The 25,768-nt window shown below is 38.3% G+C and overlaps 1 protein-coding gene across 2 annotated transcripts; it reads left to right on the top strand.

Annotated features, from left to right (window-relative positions):
* The first annotated feature begins 309 nt into the window (after window positions 1–309).
* Window positions 310–25,349, top strand: Slc17a3 (solute carrier family 17 (organic anion transporter), member 3). Of its 2 annotated transcripts, none has more exons than XM_005403338.1 (13): window positions 310–391; window positions 4,586–4,708; window positions 8,271–8,482; window positions 8,687–8,920; window positions 9,003–9,090; window positions 13,473–13,559; window positions 18,085–18,203; window positions 18,319–18,480; window positions 18,750–18,879; window positions 18,970–19,117; window positions 19,402–19,492; window positions 20,517–20,653; window positions 24,629–25,349. In XM_005403338.1, exons 2-12 carry the CDS (start codon window positions 4,618–4,620, stop codon window positions 20,649–20,651), a joined length of 1,497 nt encoding a protein of 498 aa, XP_005403395.1. In that variant the 5' UTR covers window positions 310–391; window positions 4,586–4,617; the 3' UTR covers window positions 20,652–20,653; window positions 24,629–25,349. The 2 variants fall into 2 exon arrangements, with proteins under 2 accessions (XP_005403395.1, XP_005403394.1); XM_005403337.1 differs by lacking the exon at window positions 24,629–25,349 and adding an exon at window positions 20,738–21,098.
* The last annotated feature ends 419 nt before the right edge of the window (window positions 25,350–25,768 follow it).

Genomic DNA, 25,768 nt, shown 5'->3' on the forward strand with positions numbered 1-25,768 from the left:
CTGAAACAAAGATGTTAAAGACAGCACATGAGCAGCAGCACAACCACCTGCAAGTATGCAATCCAGAGGGTGCCTCTGCCCTGTTCCAAGGGGTTCCCCATAGGAGAGGGAGTGAGACCCCCCATCACCACCACAAGCAGCAGAAAAGCGGGAGAAGCTACAGAGGCAGAAAAGACTCCATGGCAGAAGGCACACATTTCTGCTAAATTTCTTCAGAGTCCATTTGGCGAGAAGCCCTTTGGACAGCAGCCTCTAGTTTGACGCCTTTTATTAATGATTACTCAAGCCTGGGAGTAGCCAAGCCTCCGTCTTCTGCTGGCAAGAAGGTAAAGGGAACAGGCTGGAAGAAACACAGGCTCTTGCTGGAAGTCTCTCCTCAGACACTGAGTCGGTGAGTCACTTATCTCAATGTTAATATGAAAGATCTCCAAGGGTTCTTTCTATGGAACAGCTGACAGTTTTTATATCACCCTCTTTGAAGCCTAATGTTCTCATAGTGATAAAAATGATTAAAATATGAGTGAGATTGCAAAATCCCAAGTCAACAAGGGTGATGAAAGAGAATGTGCAGCTGGAAGCTGGGCATTTGTATCCTATTCTCCCTGAATATTGACACTAACTAGGGGAGACAGTGCCCCCTGGGAAGGAATTTCTAAAAAGTAGGCACTCTAGGGGTATTTAAAAGGAGAATTTTGGGCATTAAATTGGCTTGTGAACAAATATTAGTTTATTTATTTCCCAATTGGGTGACCTGGAAGAAGAATGCAGTAATATCTTTATCTGGGATTGAGGGTAGGCTGCCTAGCTTGGTAGTTTAGCAGGGGCTATAACGATTATGATATGCCAACAGCTGATGGGGTACACCAGAGGCTGTCGGACAGTGGTGAGGAAACTCTCAGATTATAAAACATCATCAGCCACTGCTGTGTCTCTCAGGGGGCAATTCTTGGCCCCACTAGAAGGCTGTACTGGTTTCCTCCTGGACAGATCTACTACAGCAACCTGGTTACTGCTATTGCTCTAGGTCCCTATTCAGATTGATTAGAGGGCAGGGTTTTGGCACAAGAGAAAGCAAGGATGGCTCTGGTCCATGAAAGCTTCTGGGAGAATATTGGGGTCAAGAACCAATGAGATGGGGTAAAATTTAGCCATATCAAAATGACTGGGGGTAGGAGACACAAGGGAATACAGCAGTGGCCAGGGCCACCAGAGGATGATGGGCTGAGGGCAGAGGGAAGAAAACCATATTCAGGGAGAGACCTCAGTGCTGGAATGTAGAAGGTGCAGCTTCCACCGATGCAAGACTGGGATAAAATCCAGGGCATGCTGGGCTAGCAGTCTACTACATCCTCAACCAAACAGTATAACTTTTTGATTGCATTTGTAATGTCTTAGTGGTGTAAAAAAAAAAATGCCATTTTCCTTATGAACATTGTTTTGGGCCAGGAATTTCTCAGGGTGGTACATAGAGTCCCTGACCCTAGACTAGAGCAGTTTTGTGGACCAAAAAAAGAGGAGGTGTTAAAATGGGAAGGAGTCACTCAGCATAGAGCCAAGAGAGTAGGAAGGTCCTCAGTCTGATTGAAAATGCACAGTAAGAGAAGGTGAGACTGCATATGTGTGACATTAGAAGTTGTCAGTTCATTGGTTCACCAGGAGAGGGTCTGAAATTTCCTTCTAGATTACCTCTCCCTCCCCTAATTACAGATCCAACACTGGGCTGTGGGAGGATCAACAGTGCTTGAATCTAGAGTTTCAAGTTCATTCAATGTTTTTAGGTTACTGTCACAGTAGGTGTCCTTCACAGAGAGATGGGTGTGGCAGACCTGCTGGCAGAAAAAAAGTGAAACAACTCAGTTCCCTTGGAGTACACAGGAGATAATGTATGGTGATCGGGATGTCTGTGTACAGGGGTCAACTATCTCATAAGGCCTTGGACAGCTCCTCACAAAGCAGGAGACAAATGGGAAGCTAGCTCAGCAGGCAATCAAGGGACTGGGCTCATCTGTGGAGATGGGTGATCACACTGGTGAATAGAAGCACTGGCAGTAGAGAGACAGGCCTGACAAGAGGCATATCGTCTTAGTAAGGACATCTGTGCCTGGAAGGAGAGGTCAGATCAAATCAAGGGAAGCCAGTAGAAGGTGGAGTCCAAGTAATGATTTAGAACTGTCATCTATGCAGAGCATTCATTGCCACACTACTGCATTCTGCCACAGATATTAGTAAGTCCAAGAAGTCAGCAGTACAATAGATGCAGCCCAACTGTAGCCTTTGCCAATGTTTTTGCTGTTAAAAAATACAAAAATATCTGTCATGGACAATTTCAAGCTATCAGCATAACATCAATGAATTTCAAGCTGAGGAGAGATATGCCATAGAATCTTTTTTGTTGTTGTTTGCTCTTTTTAGGGTACTGGAGATTAAATTCGGGGCTTTCATACTGAACCCTTTCTAAAATTTTGAGACAGAGACTTGCTAAGTTGTCCAGGCTGGACAACTATCCTCCTGCCTCAGCTTCCCAAATTACACATCTGGGATTTTAGGTATGCACCATTATATCCAGCTATTGCATACATTTACTTGGTATTCTGACCATATAAACATGAAATAGAAATGTCAAGAGCAGAGTTTACAATAAAATGCAGAAAGAGAAAACAATTATGCAATTAATTTTCACTATTTTTAAAAATATAACTTTTTTTAAAAAATATAATTGAGTTCTAAATTCATATAATTTAGTTGATAATGGCTGTTTTCAAAAACTGCCTTGCAAAATTCATAATAATTTAAGAATCAATTTCTTTGAGCCTAGGTGAGCTAGCTCCAGGACACCATGGCCATACAGTGTGCTATGATTTCTGTGGGAGCCATCCTGAGCTCCTTTCTCAATTTGCATTCTGCCAGGCCTTCAGCAATTTATGTATTTTGCTCTCTGATATAGCAGCATTCCTGGAAATGTATTCTTGGTCATTTCATTTTCCATTTAGAACTTCCATTTAACCTTTTTCTAGGAAAAGCCAACCATCTTCCCATCCAGAAGTTACTGAATTTCATAGAAGAAACAACTAACAGGTCTCACATAGATCCATCAAAGAGTCAAAGCAGTGAAGAACTAAGAATCTATTCAACATCAGTGATTCAGGGGAGTCACAGTCTTCAGCCTCCACTGTTGGCTGCTAAAATGAGGTGTATTAAAACACATGGGCATTATTTCTGAACTCAGACACAGCTGTTACAGGGTGACACTTTGGTCTTCAAATTTTACTTATATTTCCCTTGCCAGATAACATATATTTTTTCACCTTTCTGTGATTCAAGGCCAGTAGAACGTGACTTTAAAATCCCTATTACTTGTTACTTTCACCAGACAGAATTTATCTAAAGGAATGAAAGCACATGTCATACATACACTTATATTTGAATTTCCCTAGCAACTTTATTTGTAAGTGTCAAAACCTGCAGACAATGCAACTTTTCACCAAAAGGCTAATTGATAATCAAGCAATGGAATATTACTCAGCATTGAAAATAGATGGACTATTAAGATGTACAACACAGATAATCTCAGAATAATTATGCTGAGTGAAATATGCCAAGAGAAAAGTGTGCATGTGCTGTATGGTTTTGCTTCCTGTATAATCTACTCTTCATCACAAAAAGCAGGTCGGTAGCTGCCAGCGGTGGGAGAGATGCTGAAAGATGGTCAGGAAGACATTCCACAAAGACACAAGGAAACTTTAAGACGATCATCAATGTAATTAATTGATTGCTTAACATAGCATGAAGAGTGTAAGTCTACACACGGTAAACCTAGGAATCTCCTTGAGCATTAAAGCTCTTAACATTGTGTAGGAGTAATGACCTTTTTTGTAGTTCTCTTATATGCAGAAAGTTAAAGGTCTCCATGTTAGGTATTTCTAGATTTCAGTAGTCATATTATCAATCTCTGGTCAATAGTTATGTGGGATTTATATTGAAAATCATCTCATTATGTAATCTTGGCTCCCAGTTATCAGGAGGTCAGATGGGAGCCCTCAGGGGCAGTAGAAACCAGCTTCTCCAGTACTGATAGAGGACTACGAAGCATAGCTCTGAGGTGACTCACATGTGTGGTATCTCCAGTGATGATGACAATGAACTGAGTTACACTGCTGCCACTGACTACCTCACACTGTGCTGGAAGAATGAGCTCTATTTAAGTCTTACTACTTTGTGAAGAAGTTCTTATTACTGCTGTTGTTAATGACAGATGGGAAAATTGAAGTATGCAAAATTGTTCCCAGTGAGAGTTGGTGTAACAGGTAAATCATGGGTCTGGATTTTAACCAGGGCATCCCTGGCTTCAAGGCCAGAGCTCTTAAACTGGCACCAAGGAAACACACTGACTCCTGTATAGTAAGTGTTTCTGAACCTTAGGAACAGTACACCTCTTGTGTTGAACCAAGTGATGAGAACGAGCCACCCACCCCATGCCTCAGATGGAGTGGGATGGATTTTGTTTGCATGGTGCTCACTGTTGAAACATTTCAAAGAAGCCTGTTCCTTTTGACTGAAATCTGTGGATTTTATATCATCCTATTAGGTGAAAACTTGTTCCAAGAAAGGAAAAACAAAATGGCTGTAATAATGGAGTTGAGTTCCACATTAGAGAACAGTGAGTTCCCCCATGAATTGCAAGTAGACGAGAAGCACACTCCCAGGAAAGGTAAACTTGACTTCATGTGCTTGATTACAAAGTTTTGCAGTGAAGTTTTTCTATAATGTATTAATACAAAGTAATGGATTTTAAATGTTTAAGTTGTTTATTTTTTAAAACTCAATAACATTAATGTAAATGTATGAGGAAAATAAATAGCATTATTCTAAAAGTAGTTTTTATTTTTGACACTTAGCTGTTTTATCTCTATCCATATGCATTTACATTCTCAATAACTGCTAAAAAGTTGTCAGTGCATGGTATTGTTTTTCTGTGTAATATTTACATCTAATATCATAAGTGTAATTGTGTTGCTTAAGCAAAGTAGGAAACACTAATTATAGAAACTTCCAAACTCAGAAATGGAAGATTTTCATAAATTTAATTCAAGCGCTATAATTTTCATTGCATGTATTTTATATACATATTTCTATAACTATATCTTCTATATATTATGTTGTATATTTTTTCAACTTGCCACATATTTTTCCACAGCATTTTATAAAACGAAGAAACATTATTCTTGAGATCATATTATATTTCAACATACCCAATTGTTAAAGTATTATTTACCTGAAAAATCCTCCTGTAGCTGGATATTTAAGTCATGGGCTTTTGTACTGTTACTTGATTATTACCTATAGATGAAATATATATACTATTTGGTTATTATATGTATATGAACTATACATCACAGGTACTATATGGTGTAAATTATGATAAAAGGACATTCTTTTTTTCTTTTTTTTCAAAAAACATTCCTTCACACAACATTTGTCCTCATTTGGACTATTTCCTCAGGACTTAAAAGGAAAACTCTGAGGCAAAGGTACAAATGTCTTATTACCAATGGCAACTGGTATGGAGAGTTTGATTTTTAATCTGAACAAAAATGAAACCATGTGGAGGACTTGGAGCAAAAGAGGGGATGATTTGATTTATGGTAGGGGGATAACCCTCCAGCTTCTGCTTTAGGAACAGAGAAAAGCAGGGCACCAACTTTCCAGCAGTATCAAAAGTCCAGACAAGAGATGTTGGTAGCTAGAACCACCAGGAAGGAGCCCTAAACCAAGACAGCAGCGGCCTGGTGAGAAATGTTTGGATATTATGCAAATTTTAAATGCAAGGACAATAGTATATTGCATACAGACTAGAAGTTGAGTGCGAAAGAAATAAAGGACAATTTCAAAATATTTGGAAATATGGGATATCTATTGAATGAGCTGGAATAGATTATGAATGAAAATCTGGGGGTGGTATTTGTAATCTGTTAATCAGTTTATTTAACTTGATCTGTTATTCAGTTAATCAGTTGAGTTTTAGTGGAATAAAAAATGCTATATCTTATCAATGACACCTTCAATTTGATGAAATACAAGTTTATTATATCTAGATTTTATTTTAATTTAAAATGAGACACTATTCCAACAATATTTTTCCATATATTTAACCAGTTTTCACAGTACTACTTAATATATAATCTAGTTTTCTCTCATTAATTACACCATCCTTTGCATATTCCATGATTCTCTTCCATGTTTTTGTAGCATTCCATGGATTTTTATGCTTGTTCTTATTTCTCAGTATGAAGATATTTTATCTACTTATTCTCATGATAAATTTCAATGCTTTATAATTAAACATCTTTCAATGTTTACCTTATGCAATTATTGCACATTCAAGTAACCTTTATTACTTTTTACCACTATATTCATTTGCTATCCTCCTACACATATTACCACAAATACAATAGTCACAGATATACATATTTATTACCTCACAATTTCTTTTTTTTTTTTTTTCTTCCAGTATCGGGAATCAAACTCACAACGTTGCACTTGCCAGGCAGGCACTGTGCCGCTTAGCTAAATCCCCAGCCCCTACCTCACAATTTCTGTGGCTGTCTCAGGCATGGCTGGGTCTCACAAAGCCTCAACTTAGTGCTCAGTCATATCTTGACTCTCTGCTCCAAAAACCCTTCAGTAGTCTCCTATTTGCCTCAAAATACTCATATTTCATATGTATAAATAAAATATAATTTAAACCTTGAGGGAGTTCCTTGTTGCTGTATATAATTATTCTACTCATGTCTTTGGGAATTAAGAACAAGCTTTCATTTTAAATTTTGAGATGAAACCCCTGAAACAATTTCCACATTAGAGAAACTGATACCTGCAAACTATGAGAAAATATAGTAAAAAAAATATAGTAGAGGAAGAAATGAGCACGGTATTCAAACAATTGGTATTTTCACCCCAAGGAAGATGATAATGTCAAAGCAGAAACCTCAGGCTTCCTTTCCAAGATCGTGGCTGCTTTGTCTAGAAAATACAAAACAGGAAAAAATCAGCATTTATAGTTGAAATTAAAGGATAGAATCATTTAGAAACTGAACTTTGAAGATCATGATCAGAGGTTATGAAACTCGGTCACACCTCTGAAGGTTCGCCTTCTCCTCAGCCCCTTAAGGTGGCCTTGAAGCATTATGCTGAGTAGAAGCTATACCCACACAGCACAGCCAACAGCCTGCTCCGGCTTTTATTTTAAGGGAAATGGAGGCTGCTGAAGCATTTTGCACAGAGTAAATGTGTAAGGCAGGAAGCTGTATTTAGCTGGTCAAGATTTCTTTACAAAAGGACTTTGGACAAAGTAGCTCTGTGGAATTCTCTCTACCTTATTTACTTTTCTCCCTGTGAAAAGAAAAAGGACATAGATTAACAAGTTTGAGCCAACACCTTGAGAAAGTGTTGCTCATCACATTCTGAAGCCTATGCGGGACAGGAGAATCCATTCAGTTCAGGAAATAGCAGGGAACTGGACTGACCTTCTAAACCATGCTCTCCAGTCCAGAGTTTATACCTTTGAACAAATACTTATAGTTCCCAGTATATGTAGCAGCAAGCAGCAGATGTAACTGGTTAGGGGACTGCACTTGCCAGAAAAGGACATAAAACACAACGCAGAACACCAAATCATAGTAATCACAGGGTGTTAGCACTGTGCAAAATACAAATCAAGCAAGATCAAAGTCCTTAACGTTACACCAGAGCACTGGCCAGGCAGCCAGCTGAGGGAAAGCACACCACAGAGGAGAAACAAGCTGTAGGAAGGCCTGCGGATGGAGGAAGAAGGTTCACAGAGCAAGACAGAGGTGTAGTGCAGACAGAGTAGAATGAGCCAAGGAAGAAGAGAAAACATGAGAAAGGAAATGATATATGTATCTATGTATATGTGTATATTCATTTTTAATATGGTTTTCATATTTGTTTATTTTTTTATACTTGTGGATAATTTCACCAATCCCCTAGCACATTGACCTGGGAGAGGGAGAGGCAGAACTACACCTTAGACATAGTGCCCCAGAGTGACTCAGGCTCTGTAAGTCTGTGGTATAAAATGCCTTTGGGTTCAACTCAGTAATCTTCTCCTTTGATATCTTCTTTTCCTGAAACCAATACAAGTGCCATTCAGGTCATCCAGTGATGGTCTCCAGTACTTTCTGTATGACATCCTGTAAGGAATTAATGCTGGGTTAATAAAGAGAACACTCAATGTGATATCATACTTGCAGTTCCAAGCTTTTGTTCCATTCGCTACGGAATAGCCCTCATTGCACATCTCTTCAACTTCATGCTGGCTGCACAGAATGCCGTCCTGACTATCACCATGGTAGCCATGGTAAACAGCACAGACCACCAGTCCGACATCAACAATTCTACCGAGGGGCTCCCTGTAGATTTACCAGGTGGCCCAGATAAAGCCCCAACGAGTCTTCCTGCAAAGGTAAGCAATGCCAAATTTAAATTTGATCTCTTATTTTTGCTATGTGTTTATTTAGATCTTTATTTTTCTTCAGTTTCTATGTTCACAATTTTTAACTGAGAAAATACTGATTTGAAAGCAAGTAAAAGATGCAAAGAAGCTTCTTGCGATATAGAAGAACCCTTGTATAGATGGTTGACTGTAGCGTTTTTCTGCTTCTCTAAGGCCCCTGTGTATGACTGGAGTCCTCAGACCCAAGGCATACTCTTCAGTTCCATCAACTATGGCATGCTGCTGACAACGGCCCCCGGGGGATACCTGGCAGGGAAAATGGGAGCAAGGAAAGTGGCCGGTGTCGCTTTATTGGGATCATCACTTCTCGCTCTCTGCATCCCTTTGGCAGCTAATCTTGGACTATCTTACCTCATTGCCACTCGAGTAGTCCAGGGTCTAACCCAGGTAGCCAATACTTTCTAAATCTGCTGGCTATGAATTTCTACATAGCAACACATGTCAAGATCTCTAGCCATTTTTATTTCAGGGCTCAGGATTTGGAGGTCACTTTGCACTTTGGCCAAGATGGGCTCCTCCACATGAACGAAGCAGACTCTGCAGCATTTCTTTATCAGGTAAAGATGTAATTGCCACTGGCCCAGGGCAGCCCAACACTGTCCCACTGGGCTCTGTGGCAACTCTGCTTTGGCATAGTTCTTCCTCTTCTGCTCAGTGTCAATGAAATATTTATTTAGAGTAAGGAGACTGTTTTTGTTGGTGACATGACTTTACACTCCTTTCCCTAGGTTATCATTTGTGCATGATTGTGTTTATGATTTTTGATATTTAAAAAACCTTAATGTAGTTAAACTGATTAACATCTGGAATTTCGTCCTAGACGGAATGATTATAAAACATTCATCCTTGTTTTTTCTTACAGTTGTGCAGCTTCATGTTTCTATGTTAGTTTCTTGGTGGCACTTTGGAGTTCATACTAGTATTCAGTCTGATCTTCTTTGGAATTGCTCTTGATTGTCCTGAGGATTTTTTCCTGATAATTGATCTATCAGGACAATGTGTCAAGAATAAGCATTCTAGAAGAAGAAGTCTAAATTATACTGAGCAAGGGTGAGAACTGGACAGTATGTGGTTAAAAGAACCACAAAGTTAGTACTAGGTAAGAAAATAAAGGACAAATTACTGGGTAACTAGACAAAGAGGCGAGAGCCAATGACTCTTCAAACCCCAAAAGCAAACTACACACACATTTTCCCAACAGCAAGCCCATCTAAATCCTCTCACAGTTCTGAGAGGGTTACTCTCTCTTATCAGTGTTTGAGTTCACTGATAAAGGAAGGGAGGGTCCAACCTGGATAGTTCAGTCATTCCCCTGTGAGGTTATCCCAGAATACACAAGAAAAACCAAGATAGAAAGCACAAAAGAAAAGTTAAGTTTTAAAAGGAAGACAGTGACCTTACAGAAATAGTGATTCCCATTCCTTTCCTTTCCTATTGTATAGAAATTAAACAACCAGAATAGGTCAACTGAGTATGTAAAAGAATCTCAGGGGTCTACAGGGGTCTGAGTTGCAAAGGCTTCCTTGTCTTTGGTTGGGGACCTCATGGAGGGGCCCCACAAACCTGCCTCAGAAAGCATAGAGCCCATGGCTACCAGAGTGTCCAGTGGAAGGCCACTGGTAATGTCTACCAAGTGATGCTGGGGCTTCTCAGCAGGCTACATGGGTAGACAGGATCACTTAGTCCATAAAGTTGGAGAAGGAGTCCCCAGAAAGGTAACTACTCTCAACAGAAGGACCAATATACTGCAACCTCTAGCACAAAGTACATGCACAATATCTTCCTTTAAGAGGGCCTGCACGGGTATATCTATATGGGTAGAAAACTTTGCAGTCACTTAAGCAGCTTAATAACTCAAAGGTAGAACACTAAGACTAAACAGTTTAATAGGTGATGGGGGAGGGGATGAAGACTGAAATACCTTTAATTTAACACTTCACGCAAAAGTGCAAATGAAGAAACTACCGCTGTATAAGACAACATAGATAAATACTAGAAACACATATAGTGAATAAAGTACACATGTCTAGGCTCAGGGTTAGATGCCTTGTAAGCCTCAGGGCTAGGTGGAGTGTGCTGCTATTAGGAGGAGTGTGCTTGTATAGGTACACCATGTACTAGGTACACTATATCAAAAGCTATGAAACAGGCATATTTTGTCTCAGGACAAATTAGATGCTAGAGGTGCAAAATTTGTTAGAATAATTTAAAACATAGTGAGAAGTGAAGGAAGGAAAATGGCATAAATTAACCCAGTCAAGACAGGGTGTAAGCAAGTGGAAGGACCACATGACTTGAACCAAGTGTGCCCAATGCTCAAGTGTCCAAACACCTTTTCTGTGCCTTTCTGCTGCCATGAGAACCAGAGATGGAGCTGGAGCAAGGGTGTCCATAGCAGGAAAGCATCAGGGGTCAAGGACACAAGTTTACCCTATGAGGGAAACAGGGATGATTACACCTGGCCACCGCTCAGCTCACTAAAGAACTTCAACGTTGACATGGATTTTATCATGTTCCCTGAGCACATGGAGGCAGAATGCATATCCTCCTTGGGTGGCTGAATTACTTCCTCCTGAATCTTGAATCAGCAGTATGGTGCTAGTATACAGGCTCTCTAGGAGTAAAAACACTGATTGATAGTATTTATCAATTTCTGTGCTCTAGATACTTCCACAGTGGCCAGTGTCAAGGAATTCATATCAAATCACTGAATACAAAGTTAGGAAGAAGTGGGCACAATCGAATTTCAATAGTTTTAGCACCCGACTGACCAAATGTCTCTTATACTTATTGACTGTTCAGTCAACCTTTTGAAAAGTTTTGTCCTGAAGGGCAATAGAGAAATGTCAAAATAGAGAATGTCAAGATGGCATTCTTAGGAGGCAGAAATTTTTACTTTTGTGTATTGAAGAATTTAATTTTAATTTTCAATTGACACATAAGAATTGTACATATTAATGGTACTATGTGATGTTCCAATACACATAAACATTGTATAACATTCAAATCAAGCAACCATATCTGTCTCCTTAAATATTTACCATTTCTTTGTGGAAAAAGCATTCAAAACCCTTTCTTCTAGCACTTTTGTAGCATATAGTACATTGTTATTGCCTAGAATCACGCTTCTATGCAAAAGGACACCAGAACATATATTTTCCTTTTACCCTGGCTCATATAAATGTCTCATTTGCACGTGGATGGCCAGGGGTCTAGACACAATGAAGGGAGTGAGGATGTAGGAGGGAGAATGAATTCCAGGCCTGGAGTAGACTGGCTGAGACCAGACAAAGAAGGACCTTGCTTGGATGCACACAGGAACCTGTTCCTCACTATCACCAAAGCATGGCTTCTAGGGAAAGGTGTAGACTAGATAGGCCTGCTGGCCGAAAAATGCTGGTTTTCATCTTCGTCTGTGCCCCAGCATCAGGTGACATGTTTTCAAACATTTCCTTCCTCTGTTATTAGCTCTGCACCCTTCAACAAGTTATTTAACTTTTCATTGTCTCTATTTTCTCAAGTGCAAATTGGATTACTAGTGCTTAAATGACATAACACAGGCAATAATTTGAATATAGAACCTATATAAATCAGAAAGAAAACATAAGAAACCACTTTTTACATTGTAGGGTAGGGGAAACCCCTAAGCAAAAGAGTAAACCTAGAGGTCATTATAGAGAAGCATCATAGATTGACATTATAAAAGCAACTGCTGATTATGAGATTCAAAATAAGCAAAGTCAAGGTGGCAGAACTGCAACCAGCATACCAGACAGATGATTATTCACAATACATGAAAGCTCTGTAAATTGAAGTAAAGATAAATGAGCAACAGAAATAGAGTGAAGAAAGATCAACAGTTCACAGAAGAAGTAAGGCTTATAATTAAAAATGGGGAAAAGGCTCTATTTCACTATAAAAGAGGAAACTAAAGTGATACTCTTTCATTCATATTGGAAGAATAGTCTTTAAAACTTTGAGGATGTTAAATGTCATAAAGGAGATGAGGGAAAAGACATTTGTTGGCAGCTTAATTTAGCACAGCCTTTTCGCAAGGTAATTTAGTAGGACTTACTAAATTTAAGAACACATAGCTTTTGATCTACCAAGTCCATATTTGATATTCTAATGTGCAAAAAATTATGGTTTGGTTCAGAAATGAGTAATTATTATCTATGCTCAGAAGTAGTTAGAATCTGCAGTGACATGGAAATACTTGTAAGACCAACTGTTAAAAGAAAAAGGAGTGTCTCAAAGCAACAGAAATATTATGATCCTGCATGTTTGAAAATAACTCCCTTAAATATATACAGGATTGGGCCAGTTAATGTTAATCTTCAGTATAAAAATTATAATACCCTAGAAATATTTGAAAAAGTTGTAAAAATGGAACATGTCCTATCACACAGTTGGCAAACTCTATAAAGCTATGGAAATTAAGAGTGTTATTTATAGGCAAATCTGATGTTCTGTGTAGATATTGCATGAATGTATTTACAAAGAAAATGAGTATATGTGTAGATATATATTGTGTATGTGTGCAGAGAAGACAAGGTAAGCACTTATATGTTGTTATCATAAATTATGGGTTTTTACTAATGATTATCTTCAGAGAGAAGAATAGAAATGGATTTGGAGGGCATGTGAGATAAACTGGCTTTCCTAATAGTTTACTTTTACAATAAGCATATACATGTGTAATTAAAATTTAAAATAGCATAAAAGAAAGTTTGATGGTCATCTGCAATATTATTAGGGAACTAACAGGGAAAAATGGGTTCTCAGGAAAATATATGAGCTAAATAATGAATCTGAAGTTTCTGTATTTCAATGTGCTCATCCCCATGATCTGGTGATGCTACTCCAGATGCATCTATTAACCTTTACACGTGTGTTGGGAGGAGTAAAAAGCCCCATAATTTACTTTCTGTCTCTGCAGGAATGATACTGGGAATTTTCAGTGCTATCCTCTTTGGTGGCATCATTAGTCAAGCCCTTGGATGGCCCTTTGTCTTCTATATCTTCGGTAAGCCCTGTCTTTCTCCCAGTTCCCAGGCTTTCCTATTCAGCAAGGCTTTTCTGAGTACAAGCAACTGCATGTACTTTTCTGAAGGAAATGAAGCAAAACAGAAAAATATTAGAAACCCAAAATATCATAATATAATACAAAGAAATTGTTAATGTGCACCATCACAGAATATGAAAATCTTCCTGCTTGTGATAAAGTTCTATTGACAGCCACAATGCATCATCACAATGTCACCAGGCTGCCTGGTTTTTTTCAAGCAGTAGGAAAAAGGCTTGCAGAGCAGTGGTTTGTGAGACATAGCAGAAAGAAATCTAAAGAGATAAGTGGGTTTTGTCTCGGATTAAGCATGGTAATAAGGGGTCCTGGAAAAACCATGAGTTTCCTAAAGGAAAGAAGACACTAACAAAGAGAATGGTTTTTGCCAACCTCCAGATTAGCCCAGGACTTTCATTTAACTAATCAGAAATCAAAAAACAACTGCCTAGTCCACAGATTCCATGTTTTGCTTCGAATCTCTTACCAGCTTGCATTTGTTTATGTATCTTCTTTCCCTTCTACACATTTTCCCTAGGGAGACAGGTGGAGTCTGGTTAGTTTTGGGGGTCTTTCAGAGTTCAAAGAATTATGAAAGCACTAATCTAGAGAAAATTAAGTGGCTGTGTTAACATCAGATAGCAATAATTTCAGTCACCAATATTACCAGTTCACCACAAAGACATAGCAATCTCAAATATATATGTACCTAACAACAGGGCTTCATAATACATAAAGCAAAAGCAGATAGAATAGCAAGGAGAAATAAAGAAATACATAACAAAAGCTGGAGATCTCAAAATTCTTCTCTTAATAATTAATAGAATAAATGGGTATATTCAAGGGATGAAGTAGACTTCATTCAACAGGATTATAATACTCCTCAAGTATACTTCAAACATTCATCAATAAGATAATCTATGAACCATAAAAAGCACACTTAAACTGAAAATTATAGAAAATATATGTTTTTTAATATAAGGGAAACAAACTAGAAATCAGTAAGAGAAGGGTATCTAGAAATACCTCAAATGCTTAAAAATTAAGCAACACAATTTAAATGGATGAAAAAAAGTCATGAGACCAAGGTAAAGGTGACTGACAATCAGGTCAGAAACTCCAATGCACATGTGCTCTCATCTATGTTATATGCTCCTGTTATATTATTTTTTACCTCTCTTAGTACAGAGAGGTGCTGTCCAAACTCAAATGAGTGGAGGGAAGTAATTTTCTCAGTCTCATTATTCTAACTGCCTATGCAGAGACATTGTGAAATACAATATGCCTATGAATTTGGTCATTTGGATAAAGTTGACAAATTAATTAAAGGACACAAAGTAATAACATTCACTTAAGCAGGAAGAAAATAACCTGCACATTCCATGCATTTTAAGAAACTGTATTTAGTCTAAAGCTTTCCAACAAGGAAAACCCCTAAATACACAGTTTCACTGGCAATTTTTACCAAGTGTGTAATCAAGAAATGATATTAATTCTCTATCAATTATTCCTTAAAATATAATAAAATACTTTATGACTCATTATGAGATCAGAATTATCTTGACACAAAGTCACATAAAGATATTACAAAAAAGGGATGATCTTTGAACCTAAACACTGAGACCCTGAAAAAATATCATCAAATTAAACCTACCAACCTGCAGAAAGAATAAAACATCACGAGTGGGGAATTTATACCTAAAATCAAGGAGCGTCAATGTTTAAAAAGTGAGTGTAATTCAGATGCACAGTGAAGGCTGCAGCCAATGTAAGATTGCACTGGGCGTCCACATCCACTTAAATATGGCAGAAAGCACTAGACACACTGCCTAGCCTGAAAACTAAACACAATGTATAAAGCAGTGGTTGTTAAATCAGTGAACATCAGACAAGGAAAAGCCCATGCAGGGTGAACACCAGGGCACAGCACCATAAGAGCAGACTCAGGCAAAGCCCAGCAGTAATGCTGAGTTGAGGGAAGGATGTAATAGGAGACAGTAGGACAGGTGTAGTTCATAGTACAGGTTGTCTTAAGGAGGATAGCTGTACACACAGACCGCACATTTATATGCAGTCCCCCTCACATACTCAGCCAGGCACTGATCAGGGTCTGTGTGTAAACAAACAGAGGCCAGCAGGAAGGGTGTGGTGATGGGTTAAGTCTAGGGAACTGAGAGTGTGAGTACTCACAGTGAACCAGCTTTATTGCTTATTCCAATAAGACAGATTGAAAAACAGTGCATGGGTCATTGGATAAAATACTCATTAGTGTTTTTCCTCACTAGTGAGAAATTATTAGCCTTAGAGAGGACTCTGCTATGCTTCCCTCTAACAAATGATGATGGCAAACCTCAAAGGATACAACTGTTTTGACACAATTTAATTATATCCCTGAACAAACTCACAAGTATCTATAGGAACAACACAGTATCTAGCACCCAGCAGTGTGTAGCATGTCTAGCTCCAACCATAAATTACCAGACATGAAAAAAAGCAGGAAAATACAACCCATAATAAGGAGAATAATAAATAATTAAAACTGATCCAGCCCTAGCATGATCTTAGAATTAGCAGACAAGAACATGAAAATAGTTGTAATTACATTCTGATGTAACTCTGTATATTCAAAAAGTTAAGCAGAGGTGCAGTGAGTATAAAGAAGAACCAAACCAAATTTCTGGAGATGTTCTTGTATGTACTTCTATACAGTATCTGAGGTGAAAGATGCACTAGATAGAGATAATGACAGATTTGATATAATAGAAGAAAGATTAACGAATATAAAAGCAACAATAATGACAATTCAGAATGAGCCGCAGAAGGAAAATATAATAAAATGAGAACATGAGTAATGTGTGTAGTACGTAAAGTACAGGACTAGAATGGAGATATATGCTATTAAAATTTTTCCAAATTTGATGAAAACTATAAATCTGTAGATCCAAGAAGGTGTAGAAAACTCAAGCTCAAGAAGAATGAAGTACACTACACCAAGGTACATCATAATCAAATGGCTAAAAAAGAAAAAAAATTAAAGTAGCCAAAGCTAAAGGATATGTTATACATAGAGGGGAAAAGATAATGATAATGCCAGTTTTCTAGCAGAAGCAAAGTAAGCAAGAACATGGCAGATTTTCAAAGCATAAGAAAAAAGTCAACCTAGAATTTCAGACACAGAGGAAAACAGTTATTTTAAAACCAAAGGCAAGATAAGGGTGTTTTCAGACATAGAAAAGGTGAAGGAATTAGAAATATAAATTAAAGAGAACAGTATCATTTTCAAAAGCATCAAAAATATTCAATGCAGTGATAAATCTGATCAAAGATATGACAAACCAAATTCTCATGAAAATGTAAATATTCAAGGACAGCCAAACAACTTTGAAATGTTGGAATTGCCTTCCTGATGTCAAGGCATGTTATGAAGTGACAGTCATCAAGTATTGGCATAAAGATAAGCAAAAGGGTCAACAGAATAGACCACAATCTATATAGACTCATACGACTAACGTAAACTAATCTTTGACAAAAGTGCAATAACTGGAAAAGGACAGTCTTTTTAACAGATGGTGCTCAAAAGTCAGATATCAACACTCAAAAAAATTTTATGAATTTGATTCATATTTTACATCATATATAAAACTAGTTTGAGAAAAATCTCAAACGTTAGTATGAAAACTGAAAGTATTATCTTTCTAAGAGAACACATAGAAATAAAACTTTTTCACAGGCCAAAAATTTTCTGAACATAGCACCAAAATCCTGTCTCATGAAATAGGAAATGGATAACTTGGATTTGATCAAAGTTAAAATATGTCTGCTCTTCAAAAGACGTGGTTAGGGTAATAAAAACACAAGCTGATTTGAGGAGAAAATACTTGTAAAACACATATAAGAAGGACATTTGTCTAGAATACGTAAACTCCCAAAATTTAGTAGTAGGAACACAAAACCCTCAACTTTAAATATGGGTAAAGATACTTCGAAGAGAATACAGAGGGAGAACAGCAAATGTGCAGGGTGGGGTTATGGGCCAAGGTCAGAGAATTCAGAGTGTGAGGACTAACAGTGAACCAGGTTTATTCCTTATTCCAATAAGGCAGATTGAAAAACTCCCAATTCTGGAGTCACTGGATAAAATACTCACAAGTTGTACATAACTCAATATCCTTAGCCATTATGAAAATGTGAATAAAAATCACACTAGATACCACCACTTACCTATTAGAATGGCTATTATGAAAAAGATTGATACCAAGTGCTATGCCATTACTAAGATATGTGATTTACACACACAAATAAACAAGAAATGTGAAGAAAGGGGTGCTTGAAAGCTATAATATACATGTGAATAATTTGAGAAGTGGAACGGGGATATGCAGCATAAGAACTTTTCCTTGGCCCTACACAAGAAAACGTTCCAACATAAAATAAATTAATTCAAAAGGCAGAAATGAACTCAGTTAACAATTTGACCTTCTGCTTTCAGGAGGCCTTGGCTGTGTCTCGAGCCTTCTCTGGTTTCTTTTGGTGTATGATGACCCTGTCTCTCACCCATGGATAGGCATCTCAGAAAAGGAGTACATCTTATCAACCTTGGACCAACAGGTGGGTACACATAAGGACTCCAACCCCCTCCTGCAGAGACTTTGAGTCAGCATCTGTATTCCTAAAGGTAACTAAGAGGGTGTGAGCCTTTCTCAGATTTTAACTTTGCTTTCAGGTCAGCTCAGAAGAACAGTATCTTCCCATCAAAGCTATACTCAGTTCTCTACCCCTTTGGTCCATTTGTCTGTGCAGTTTCAGCCATCAGTGGTTAATTAACACGCAGGTTATGTACATACCCACTTACATCAGTCACGTGTACAAAGTCAACATCAGAGATGTGAGTATATATCCGTCCATTTCTCTTTTTATATGACTCACCAATTACTCTGCCTTCACAAATCATTCCATCTAGAGCAAGTTATTTTCTACTACTTAAAATAATCTAAACTTTAACACTTGTCCCAGTAGATTTCCTGACAGTATGATTGAAAAGGTTACCAACTTTTCTAAGAAAGATTAACTTCAGGGTGTCAGTATGATTATTAGTGACTTAATGATAAAAGTTGCACCTTTGTTCATGTGATTTGCTCCATTTTCTCCCCTCAGAATGGCCTCTTGTCTTCCCTTCCTTTCCTTGTTGCCTGGATCATTGGTCTCCTGGGAGGCCAGCTGGCAGATTTCCTTCTGACCAAGAATTTTAGATTTGTCACTGTGAGGAAAATTGTCTCATTTCTAGGTAAGAACAGAGCCTGAGTTCTGAAAAGTTCACAAGCATTCAACAAAGAATTAACGTCACTGTTTAATTTGTCTGCCTCCCATTCCCTAGGTCAACTTCCCTCTTCAGTACTCGTTTTGACCCTGTTCTACCTCCGTTCCAGCTATGTCACAACAATTGTATTTCTCACGCTGTCATGTGGACTAAGCCCCTTAAGTCAGTCAGGGGTCTATATCAATGCCTTAGATATTGCTCCAAGGTAGGACTCTTGTCTCCACTTTGAGTATCATGTTCTCTGAAAAATGTTTAACTTGTGCCTTGCTGGGAGCCCCAAGCTTTGGAAAAGAATAAATTATACACAGGAATCACAGATAATCCTATATGCAGTAGGAGGGGTACTGGTTTGTGATAATGTCTCTCATTAAGTACACACAGCACAAGTCCCTTTAGATATAATTATGTGATGGATTCCTACATAGAACAGGGCTAAAGTGTACTTCGGGAATCTCTGGATTTGGTCTGGAACATTCCTATCACCCACAGATATTCCAGTTTTCTTCTCGGAGCCACAAGAGGATTTGCACACATATCAGCTGTGCTGGTACCAATCGTCAATGGGTTTCTCCTCAATCAGGTAGAGTTTTCTTTTCAAAACAGACTTAAAATGCTCTCCCTAATCCATTTATAAAAGTGATAGCATAAAGACTATATTTAAAGGTTGGAAAATCCAGTTGAATTATGGGTAATATCAAGACAATGAACCTAGTAAAGGAAAATATAGAACAGTCTCTTTGATAATCTCAAGTCTGGTTCATTCTGGAAACAAAAACACTAACTAGTGATGTACTGGTCATCAGTATCTGACACTGAAATCACAACCACACAGGAATCTTGAGATGATAATTCCATATCACTCTGCCATGTCATCTGCAATACTTTTAAATTTTCATTTCATGACCATGCAAAAGGAAAAGGATAATGTAAGCAAACATTTTAAGTCTCTGTTGCATACTGGAATTATTGTAGATATTTCACATGCAATCATCTTATTTAAGTATAGATTCTCACATCAATTATGAAAGTTGAATATGATTACCCAAATTTCCAAATGATTAAACTGTAAATCTGATAAAAAGTCTTTCTGCCAAGAAGATGTATAATCATAATTCTAACTCAGACATGTCTAAGTCTTGTTGTTTTGGGTTTTTTTTGGTATCGGGAATTGAACTCAGGACCTTGTGCTTGCCAGAAAGGTGCTTATGCCACTGAGCTATATCCCTGGCCCCATGTCTAGTTCTAAAGTCCATAATCTTTTCACTACACCATTGCAATATAAGAAGAATCATTAAAACATTCCTGGCACTTATCATTTATACAGTCAAAGTTTATACAAGAAAGTACATGGCACTTTGGTAATAGTGACTAATGATGTGATATAAGCTAATTATAAATGTGCCCAAATGGTTTTTTATTAAAAACATTTTAAATGTATTTGGAATTTTGTTCTCTATCTATCAAGCTACTTTCAGGACATGAATTTTTACATGGAAACTCTTTTGTGAACATTATCTTCCTAATTAATAATATGAAGTGTCATAGAAAAAAAGATGAAAGCAATAATATTCATTGGGGTTTGTTTGGTTTTTTTTCCCCTCCAGGACCCTGAGTTTGGGTGGAGGAATATATTTTTCTTGTTGTTTGCCATTAGTGTATTAGGATTGGTCTTCTACCTCATATTTGGAGAGGCAGATGTCCAAGACTGGGCTAAAGAGAGGAAACTCACTCGTTTATGAAGGTAAAGGAAAACTCTTTCACTTCTAGTCATAACCACAGAAACACAACTTGAAGTTTTACATACCAGGTCTCTTTCTTTTCATAGTTGTCCCACTTTGGATGGAAAAGTCATCATGTTCCATGTTTCATAAGTGGGAACACTTCAGTGATAAAAATGCAACAGAAACAATTGTTTTTGCTGCGGAGCTCATAAAAATTATTTACTTTTCTGCTACTCAGACTTCTCCTGAGGAAAATATAAGATGAATGAAAGTTCAAATGAAATGATAATGAAGATCAAAGTTGTCCTCTTCAGATTAAGAAGAGATGTTGTATGGAAACTATTGCGTTAGTTTCTGTTACTGGATATAAGAAACAATGTTTAAAACTCTTAGTCCTGAGTGTCAGTGAATTTTTTCCTAACTGATCAATGTCATATGAATAAATGTTTATTAGATTAACATTGATTAAATTGAATATTCATTTCTGTTTATTGGGCTGGGTGTTGTCTGGTGCTCCTCTCTGTGTGAGCGCCACTACTCACCATCCGACCCAGACCCCAGGAGCTGAGCTGTGTGGATTGCATTCCACATTTCCCTGCCCGTTGGCTTCTGCTGGGTGTGTGCTAGAGACAGGTGAGTGAGGACAAAGTGTATTTAGCTGTGAAGCTCACTGCAGTTCAGAGCCCAGCCCTCACATGCTCTAGTGGCTTTTTTTCCCCCTTATCCATTAGGCCTTTTTTCTTTTGCTACCTCTGATGTTCTCCAGAATTCCTTGCCATTTTCCTTTACATGCCTGGTCATGTATAAACTGTCTCTGTAAATAATGCCCCCAAATTACCCGGTCTGAGCCTGTCGTGGTTCCCTTTAAGACCCAGCTAATTCAGTGGTTAAATTGTCTGCCAAGTTTAAAATACAAAACATATTAGTGCTTTTCTAAAGTGATCATTTGCTGGTGTTGGTGAGCCACAGCAGGTGCAGAGGCCCAGGACCATGTTGTAGGTTGCTTGCCATGCTAATCTGTACCATGCAGAACAGAGATCTCAGCCCTCAAAATGTTTCACATAGAGGCAGTGTGATAGACAGCAGCTCTTAGTGAAAAATCAAGGCAAGGTTATAGAAGGTCAAGCTTGAAAAAACTCAGTAATTACTGAGATCGTGTTATGGTCCCAAATTTGGACTTGTGGATATTGGACACAGTCATTATATCTCCTTTAATATGAAAGGCAGGTATCTCTTTTGGTATAGGTACTTTGCTAGCTGTCATTTGATCTCAGAGTACAGGATCATAAGGGAAGGAAGCCACATGAAGGTGGCTTCATCAAAGTCTAGCTGAATCTCATAGGGAAGTTCTCTTCTCCAAGTGTATGTCTCACCTCAGGTGTTCTAACCAACGGTGTCACATGTTCATCTCATGTTCAGAAGGGACCTTGTCCTTTATGGAGCACCCAGCCATCTCTCCTCCTGGCTTGGGCACCAGAAATGTTCTACCATTCTCTTCTGTCCCCCGGTCTTCTTCTACACACACTGTGCCTTTTTCCCATGACTTCTTTGCCAACAACTCACTACCAAGTACAAAGACAGCCTCTAGCATGATATTTTCCATATAGTTGATTTTAACATGAATTTTTTTATAGACATAGTCTATGTGATATGGGGAGTGAATTGTTTAAGGATAAAACTAGACAGCTATTTTATTAAGATAAGAAGTTTTCAGGTGATGTTCAAAAAGCAATGGCAGGCATTGTGAAACCTTTAGCAACTGTCACACCCAAGCAACACCAACCTGAGAAGGGACACTGTGGGGGATGATTTGCACTGATGAGAAAAACTGCATTCTTAAACCACAGCCTACTCTTACCAAACTTCATCCCCCAATATGTGTAAGGACTTATGAGTTTTATGTTATCATTGCAGTGTCAGTATTTCGTGTTAGGTCAGCAAGAAGTTTAAAATCACTCCTAATGATTCACACCATTGCTTCACTCTTTTCAATATTTGGATGTTCCATTAAACACACAATCAAGCACAGAATTACTCCAAGAAGTTATTCCTATACCCAGGTAGCTAGTAACAATTAAATCATGCTCATTATTGGCCCAAACCATATAAATGTATCTCCTTTTAAACCAAACTAAGTGCATTCCCACTTTGATTTTCCTAGAATTATCAAAATTTGCACCCAACCACTCTATCACAAACATCCTAGTTTCCAACCTAGTGGAAACTGTGTGACCTTAAACACTTGCGGCTAGAATAGCTTACTTTTCAAATTTTCAAAAGCAAGACTTTATGAACACATTGCTAGTATCCTTCTTTCCCCAGAACTTCAAAAAAGACCCAAGCCAGTGGAAGTCTGTTAATCTTGTTTGAAAGAATAGTAAATAAACACAGCTGGTCACTCTGCTGTTCTGAGCTCTGCCCATGCTTTTCTGAGCCTCCAGTGTAGGCAATACTATTTGATTGATATGGTAACCCTATCTGATTGCTGAATGTGAAGTATCATCCACATAGAGTTTGATCTCCTTTGTAGCAGAGTTCAGACATGGGGCATAGAGAGGTAATTTTATTCCAAGAGGGACAACCTCATCAATGAGTTGTTCTAGTGGTGAGTTCGTTTGCAGAATGGACTTTTTGGACTTTTGGGGCCTAGTTGGAAAAGATGGAGTACGTTTGAAGGATATACCCTGTCCCTAAGTCCCTTTTCTCTCTGAATCTTTCATTTCTCTTTCCTACTTGCCGTAGGTGAGCAGCTCTGCTCCACAATGCCTCTCCACCATGCTGCTTCTGCCTTAGAGCCAGCTGACCACAGACTGAAACCCATGAAACCATGAGCAAAGATAAACCCTTCCCACTTTCAGTTGTGTATGTTAAGTATTTTGTCCCAACAATAGAAAGATGACTAATATAGTGGTGAACTAAATTGAAGTGCTCATGACTTCCACATGGCTCATGACTTCTAATTCACTGAATGAGTTTCCAGGAAAAACTGCCTTATTTTTGATGTCTTGGAGAAGTTTAGCAAAACTACTCTGTTAGTCTTTACCTGTCAGCACCTCTCTTCTCATGAGGCCCTGGAGGCTGAACAAACAGAAATATTTCACATAAGAAAGAATTTATGGGAGAAAAAGGAACTCTTCTCCACTGCTACTGGGAGTGTAGACTGGTACAACCACTGTGGAAATCAGTTTGGAGATTCCTCAGCAACTAGGAATAGAGGTCTCATTCAACCCAGCACTTCCCCTTCTGGATATTTTCCCAGAAGGACTGAAAACACCATATCACAGCGATATATGTTCACCCATGTTCATAGCAGCACAATTTGTTATAGCTAAATAATGGAAGCAACTCAAATGCCCATCCACTGAGGAATGGATAAAAAAGTTGTGGTATTTTTATATACTGGAATATTACTCATTTAAAGAAAGATAAACTCAAGGCTTTTATAGGTAAATGGACACAACTAGAGACCATATTCATAAGTGAAATAAATCAGACCTGCATGTGTAAATACTGGATTGTCTCACTTGTGTAAGAACCTGAAAGACAGAATAAAAATTAGGAGGTAGGATAGATAATGGGAAATGAAAGGAAAGTGCTCAAAAGTAAAGAACAACTGGGATGAGGAAAAAGAGAAAAGAAAGGAGGGAAAACCATGTATATATGTATACACAGCATAGCTAACATAGTTGTACTACTGACTTCTGTTGCTTTATTGAAAGGAACAGTTAATGTTTAATTGTTTGATCAGTCTTAAATGTCTATATTTGTTTACCTGAGCAACCAATTTGAAGGTATCAATAGTTAATACAACAACCATTGTTAATTTCCTATCACCTTGTCTGAAATTCAGTATTGCTTGTATTATCGTTGTGTTATTTTGTAAATGTATGTGTGTTTGTTATTATGTTTCATCCTTTTATCTTTAAAATAAAAAAGAAAGAATTTATGGGATTTTCCTAAAACTTTCTTTTTCTCCTAATTCTTCTACTGTAAAGGTCGAGAAGCAGACGATCCAGAAGGAATGAGCACTGGAATCCAAAGAATGATCTCTGAACATTATTTCCTTTTAAAAAAAATCCCAGTATAAGAACAAGAAATATATGAGCCTGGAAAATGTTTTGGTGTTAGCAAACAAGGAACTCATGCAAGACCAAGAGACATATGATGACATGCAGCCAGCTTCTTGGGAATTCCCTTTGAGACAGAGGAGAAGAACATGACTCATTTTTCCTTGCCCCAGCTGGGGTACAGGCACAGTATGACTTGGCCTGTGGCCAGCACACCTCTCCTCTTTGCTCGCCTGTGCTATCCCTTGGATCCCAGTGGACAGGAAAGTTTGCTTCAGTGTCTTCCCTGACTATCAAACTGCCATTCTCCACTCCAACATAAGTGCAGCTAGACTGTGTGGGGTCCCTCCCCAACTTCTGCCACTGAATTCTGTACTGTTGCATTTTTGAGAACAGAGAGAGCATCCAAGAATAGCCAAGATCAATCTGGATCCCTTATGTGTATACCCAGCATTCCCAAAAAGCCTTCCAGAAGATTCTCTGGTTTCAGCCCCCATTCTCACCTACATAGGCCTACAAGTTGTGATATAAGCACTTCCAAGCCACTTCTCTAATTTTAGTATAAGAGGGCTCCCTTCCATGTATCAGCACCCCTGTGCTATAGCACAGACCCTATTACAATAAAAGCTCACTTTAGTGTTCCTATAAATCTACTCATGAGTTATTTCTTAAGTAGTGTGACCTGAAAAGTCCTATAAATATATTTAGGATTTTTATTCCCAGGTTTAACACCTGGCAGAGTGAACCTACAGTGTCCAGCACAAGCTGGCATGTGACAATGAGAGCTGGCAGTGACAGTAACCAGCAGTTGGCCATGTCAACTGTTGTCATCTGGTGATGACAGAGCTGCACTTGGTTGATTCATGATTCCCATCTGAATTGAGCAAAAGAACCCTGGGCTGATTGGCAACACCCTGGCCAGAGGAGGAACAATCTGAGCACCAAAAATTATAGCTATGACATAAAAAACAGATCAAGCACCCAGGCAGCGAGTTCTCCGGGAGCGGCAGGGCTCCTGGGTCCGAGAGTGGGCCGGACTCATACCACCGCGATTCCCAGCCAAAAAGC

Source organism: Chinchilla lanigera, unplaced genomic scaffold (genome assembly GCF_000276665.1).
Source record: "Chinchilla lanigera isolate Chin_1 unplaced genomic scaffold, ChiLan1.0 scaffold00082, whole genome shotgun sequence".
NCBI lineage: Eukaryota > Metazoa > Chordata > Mammalia > Rodentia > Chinchillidae > Chinchilla > Chinchilla lanigera.

Coding starts and splice junctions, on each gene's coding strand:
- Slc17a3 (XM_005403338.1), top strand. CDS start 4,618: ATGGCTGTAATAATGGAGTTGAGTTCCACATTAGAGAACAGTGAGTTC. Junction 9,091..13,472: donor CTGCAGCATTTCTTTATCAG/GTAAAGATGTAA, acceptor CTGTCTCTGCAG/GAATGATACTGGGAATTTTC. Junction 18,880..18,969: donor GAAAATTGTCTCATTTCTAG/GTAAGAACAGAG, acceptor CCCATTCCCTAG/GTCAACTTCCCTCTTCAGTA.